This window comes from Euprymna scolopes, chromosome 39 (assembly GCF_053919585.1).
Source record: "Euprymna scolopes isolate OS-2025 chromosome 39, ASM5391958v1, whole genome shotgun sequence".
In the NCBI taxonomy this organism is placed as follows: domain Eukaryota; kingdom Metazoa; phylum Mollusca; class Cephalopoda; order Sepiida; family Sepiolidae; genus Euprymna; species Euprymna scolopes.
This window is the reverse complement of record NC_136520.1, coordinates 60,348,933-60,354,932: the sequence shown is the minus strand read 5'-3', so window position 1 is coordinate 60,354,932 and position 6,000 is coordinate 60,348,933. Positions and strand designations below refer to the sequence as shown.

Genomic DNA, 6,000 nt, shown 5'->3' with positions numbered 1-6,000 from the left:
CGGACAGAAGGAGACCTAGGTTTGCCCAGAGTCGGCATTGTAGACAAAGTCCGACAGAAAGGCAAGCCAATACAGTCAGAGCCAGTGCAGCTACAGAAGTTGCCAGAAAGGTGTTACAGTGCTTCACCATCCGCCTATTGGGTCTCCAAACTGGATTTTTTGTCGGGTTTTACTTCCTTAGCTTTTGCATTTCCTTTTATATATAATGATTAATAAATTTTAATGACCAAAATTTAGGCTTTATCCTTAACATTTATTTTTCTGCATCTGTGTGTGTGTATAATATATACACACACACATATGTGTGTATAAATTTCTATATACACACACGCACACACACATATATATGGAAAACTGACAGTAAGATATATATGTATAAAAACTAAAACTTTCACAAAATCATAATCTCCATTTCTTTTCAGTCTTTAATTTTAGTCACACGTCCATGGCTCTGATGAAACATGTCTGCAAACGTGTTGTTAAATAATTTTCGTATAAATAAGAAAATGCTATACCTTAATGTTAAACATATATAGAGGAGTTTAGTGTTGAATATAGTCTTTATTCAACATTCCTCCTGATAATTTTATAAAGCTCTATCTTTTGAGACGCTGAGCATTTTAAGAGTGTAGTTTTATGTGGATATTTACATACAGAGATGTGCAGTTTTATGCATATGCACACGTATATGCATCATAATCTGCCAAGTAGTGAATATGAACTTGCTCATGTATATGAGTGCACGTGGGCACCTGGATCGATTTTGTAATCTTTTTCGAATCGTCACTCAGAATTATTTAATTAATTCAAACCTTTGTTTTAAATTACGAATGAGAAACAAAAGAAAAAAGATCATCATCATCATCATCATCAATGATGAGTGAGCTGTGTGTCTTTACTACGTTTCGGTGGTGGTGGAGGCGGCCGGGCCTTCTTTAGGCTCGAGGTGTCGTTCGGATTTGCAAGGCCCTCGAGGAAGTCAGGAGGGGGAGGGGGCAGTTCCTCTATGGTCATGATCGGTTCGTGCTTTCCGTTATCGTTCAAAGCTTCCGGTTTGCCACTGTTGTTGTCGTCGGTGGCGTTAGGTATCCTTAGTTCTTTTACATTGTCTGTGGAAAGTTTCGTACTCTCACTTCGCTTAGGCGGTGGGGGTGGAGGCTTCTTGCCATCAGAGTGAGTACGTTGATGTGTCGGGTGAGTTGGAGCACAGTTGACTGGCGCTCGCATACCGTGCTGAGTCTCCAGAGCCAAGGCTTTCGCAAGACCCTGTCGGGACTGTTGATATTGGGAATTATTTATTTGGGCTTGGGCTTGAGCCTTGGCTGCCTGCTCCACAGATCGGATAGCATGTTCACGGAGTGCCTGACTTGGTTTGGCAGCAGTAGGAGGCCCCACTTGAGGCTTTGGTTTCAACGACCTCTTGGATAGCTCTTCTAGGAAAGGCAACGAAGACTGGGAATTGGGAGAGAGCGCCTCCGTCTTTATGGGGGCATCTTTGTGGTTCACATTAATTGACAGCGGTGTACCATTTGTCTCAGTGAGCGTTGTCTTCTTCGTGTGAGCCAACAAGCTAATAGGGGGTGGACGTACATTCACCTGACCAGGGATCGGTGGTGCACAGCTTGGCATGGGAGGAGGTACTGGTGAGTTACCAGGGGGTGGCTGTGGAATCTTGTTTGGTTTCACAGCAGGCGGGGGAGGTGGTGGCCCCATTTTCACAGTGGGCTGGGGTGGGGGTGGAGGTGCTACAGGTGGTGGGCCCATTGGCGCAATATGCAACAAGGGCATTTGAGGAGGCATTGGGGGTAATGGGGGCATCGAGGGGCTTTGTGTTGGGGTGTTTACTTGCGGCGGTGGTGGGGGTACAGGCATCTTTGAGACAGATCCTGTCGTCGCAGGCGGGGGATATGCAGGCATCGCAGAAGCCGGAGGATTTGGGGCGCTGACCGATGGGCGACCAGGGGTCGCATTTGCAGAAGCAGAGTCAGTCGGAATTCCTGGCATTGGAGGGGGCACGTATGACGTATTTGGAACGGAACCACGCGCAATGGAGCTTGGTGCGTATTCAGATGCAGGTGGAACTGACACGCAGACAGGTTCCCTCTTCTGAGGAAGGCTTGCATAATCAGATGATGAGACGGGACCAGAAATATGGATTGGGTTGCGGCCAGGAAGAGTCCCATAATCAGATGAGGAAGAAATGGGTCCAGAGATGGAAACTGGACCACGGCCCAGAGTGCCGGAAACATTCTCTAAAGAAGATGCCGGCATGTTCTGCGACATTGGTGACGATATACAAATTGGTGCCCTTCCTGTCATACCAGCGGCCGATTCTGAGTCTGCTCGCATTAACATCTTCCGACCTGCAGCGACAGAGGTCTGACCAGCAGGGCTCTGAGCTGAGTTGGGACCATGAGAATTGAGATGATTGAGCTTTTGGTGATGTTGGATAGGGGGAGTAGGTGGCGGTACTGAAGGGGGGCCTTGAACTGGCTTTGTAGCCACAGGGGGTGGGGTCAGTGGTGGGCCGTTCATTTTCTTTGCGTAAATTTCTTCTCTTTGAAACGGGGGAGAAGGCGGGACCTGCCCAACGTGCTTCCCGACCAGTGGAGGGACCTGCCCAACTGGTTTTTGTGGAGGAGTTTGTTGATTTGAAGATGCAGCCTGTGCTAAGCTTGAATAATGAGAGAGCATACGAGGATCTGGCTTGCTGTTGCTGCTGCTGCTGCTGCAACTGCCTTCCGACGGTTTGCGTTCATGTTTGTGTACGTCCCTTTTCTCCTCATGGATGGCGGGAGCAGATTTGCGTCTTTCCATTGGTTTATCCAGATGGCCATAGGGCGACGTCGTCTTCTTTTCCTCCATTATACTTTCGTACAATACTTGAGCACGGTCTTCCATGGCCATCTGGACCATCTCGGATATCTGCCTCGTGGTACCAGTCGTCACGGGCAGCTTTGGTTTCATCTTGCCCCGTAATGAAGTGCCACTAACAGTCTTGCTTTCGCCACTCGAGTTAGACTCTTCACTCGAGTCGGTGGAAGCGCTTGTGATAGAATCGCGGTGCTTTAATGGCACAAGCTCCTCTCCAGGATCGGCGTTGATGATACAGTGAGTGTTGCTGAAGGAGACCCGCTTAACGGGGGCCTTCTGCGGAGAATCGATAATAATAGGGCCTGATATGGAGGACTTTCGCGGTTGCATGGAGGTCACCTCGATGACTACACCATCGGTGTTATCACAGTCTGTAGTGCTGTTTAGCGTACGGTTACGGGACAGGGTGGCGTTTTTCATGGTCACAAGAGAGAGGCGCGAACTCAGTTCAGGGGGAATAGACATCCTGCTATCTTTCAGGTTAGCAGTCTTCAAGGGTAATTGTTCGTACTGACCACTACTGTGGTTTGTAATGGTATTGTTGCGTGAATCCCAAGTTGAAATATCAGTCAGGAGGCGTTCGTAGTTTGCTAAAAGCTGCTTACCATACTGAAAGATACAAAAAAAAAAAAGAAAAGAAAAAGAGGAATTTAAAAATTAAACAAAAAAATATCAAAATGATTTATATTATTTGGATTTAATGATGTAACCTCTGACCTCCAAGTGTCACATGTTGATAGTGTGCACATACACATGCAGGACGGTTTGAGGCTAAGAGCACGGAGTGATGAAGTAAACCTGTCAAAGCTGACATCACTGGGGGTAAATGCGTCAATGGGTGATGACGAATTCGTGTAAGGTCACAGGAGTCAAGTAAAAGGTGTTTCACTGTATAAGGTTCGTGACACGGTGTACATTTGGGAGGTTCTTCACTTTTTAGTATGCGGGATTGAGTTATGTATGTTTGTCCTATCCAGATACGTGATAAGACTACTTCTTGAAGAAGGTCAGAGATTATATTGGCCAAAATGTTGTGAAAATAACGTCCAAGATGAGAATCGTTGACCAAAAAATAAAAAAATAAAACAAAGAAATTTTCAATAATTTATATAATTCTTAAAACATCTTCCTCTTTAACAGATCATTGAAAAATTCCACATCAAAAAAGGGGTTAACTCATACTTTCATTGAAGATTACAAAACCATGGAGGGGAAAAAAAACAAAAAAGAATTTTTGGGGTGAAAGAACTGAGCCACAACAGAAACAACATTTGACTGTTGTCTTTTAAGAGGATGAAACCTATTGCAATGTTGGGATCTCTGGTTCAGATGTAATTCCAAAAGTATGTATGGGGACAAAAATGGATGTTCACATTCAATGCTGCCAAAACTAAGCTTGTTTCCTTCAATAATTACAAGAAACCTTCTCAACCACCAATACCTATGGCTAAAGATACATTACCTGAAAGTACTCCTTTCAAACTCCTCGGCTTAATGTTCACAGGGAACACGAGTTGGAACAGATACTAGAAAATTAATTACGCCTGAAAGTATCCTGTACCTCTACAAGGCTGACATTCGCTCATGTATGGAGTATTGTTGTCACATTTGGACTGGTGCATCTGCTACTAGTCTCTCGCTCCTGGACAGGGTTTAAAAGAGAATTGCAAGCCCTTCTACCCCATTGGCGTAAATACCCCCGACAAACTCGACAAGCAGCAAAATCCCACCCCTACTCTAATAGTTTCTTCCCCAGAATTGCTAGACTTTGGAACTCCCTTTCAAGTTCCTGCTTTCCCAACTGTACTGACATGCAGAAGTTCAAGTGTAATATGAAGAGACATCTTGCTGCTTAACTCCCTACATAGTATCCCTGCAAATTATGTCCCCAATAGTAGCCGCGTACATGAAAGTGGTACTGTGCCTTGTTTGGGGTGAAAATGTAATTAAAAAAAATATATATATTTATATACACATGGAAATTCTGAATTAAATTATGTAGAATTACAACAAAATTTATTTCATTGTTTGACAAGAAGTACAAATAATTTTTAAAAGGTTTAAAGTTATTATACAATTTGTAATCCTACAGCATTTCAGTAATGTATTTATTTGCAATTAATTTTGTGATATGTTTTTTCAATTATATTTCACCCATTGTGTATACCAATCCTTTTGGTTTAGAACCGCTAAGAGAGCATGTACAAATGAAAACCAATTTAGCTACATTCCAAGTTTCAAGGTTTTATTTATCTTACCAATCAGTTCTTCCATTTTTTCTTTCTTTGATATGTTGGAAGAACAGATTGGTAAAATAAATAAAAACTTGGAATGTAGCTATATTGTTATTCATTGGTATATATCATTCCAGGTTAATATTTTCCTGAGGTGAAGCAACCAATGAAGATTTAGTTATAGTTACTAAGAGTGTAAGAATGAAAAATAACAATCAAAATAAAGACGGTTTAGAGCCATGAAAGGAAATTAAAGTGGCTAAGAAGGTGGGATTTATAGTGTCTACAGTTAACAGAGATTTCATTTTTTTATTATTAATGAGCTTATCCCTTTCCTTAAATCTGGAAATAAATAATTTTTCACTCAGGCAAAGGTAGCACGATGAGTTAAGAGATTTGCAAGTACTTGTTTTCCAAAAAAATGTCCGATTTGATAACTGGTGTTAAGTTCTGCTTCTTTAAATTCCCATAGTATGTGACGAGTGATGTTCTGTTCTTGTATTTTGGATTGTTAAACGAACATTTATGACCGGAGAACCTCTCTTTGAAAGTGCTACCACTCTATTAACTGTGGACACTATAAATCCCACCTTCTTAGCCACTTTGATTTCCTTTCGTAACTCTGAACTATCTTCACCTTGGTTGTTATTTTTTTTCTTACACTCTTAGTAACTATATAATGCGCGATATTATGTTTTGATTACTTGTTAATTTATAATGTGGGTCTTGTTGCATACCATTGCTTCTCCTGTTATTACCATCTAATTTACTATGTCTTAACCTTTTGCCTCCCTATTTCGCCTTTTATCTATTTTATCTGGTTGTTATTTACTTTTATAACTCCAAGTATATAACTCCATTCTTAGATTTGTTACCATCTATTATAATTTTA

At 42.1% G+C, this 6,000-nt stretch overlaps 1 protein-coding gene across 5 annotated transcripts in view; it reads right to left on the bottom strand.

Annotated features, from left to right (window-relative positions):
* Nucleotides 1-252: 252 nt before the first annotated feature.
* LOC145263799 (uncharacterized) overlaps nucleotides 253-6,000 on the bottom strand; it is a 1,000,930-nt gene continuing 995,182 nt past the window's right edge. For all 5 annotated transcript variants that reach the window (XM_080120860.1, XM_080120861.1, XM_080120862.1 and 2 more), the window contains one exon: nucleotides 253-3,483. In XM_080120860.1, coding sequence (XP_079976986.1) covers nucleotides 871-3,483 — 2,613 coding nt within the window. In that variant the 3' untranslated portion in view covers nucleotides 253-870. The remainder of the gene's footprint in view (nucleotides 3,484-6,000) is intronic.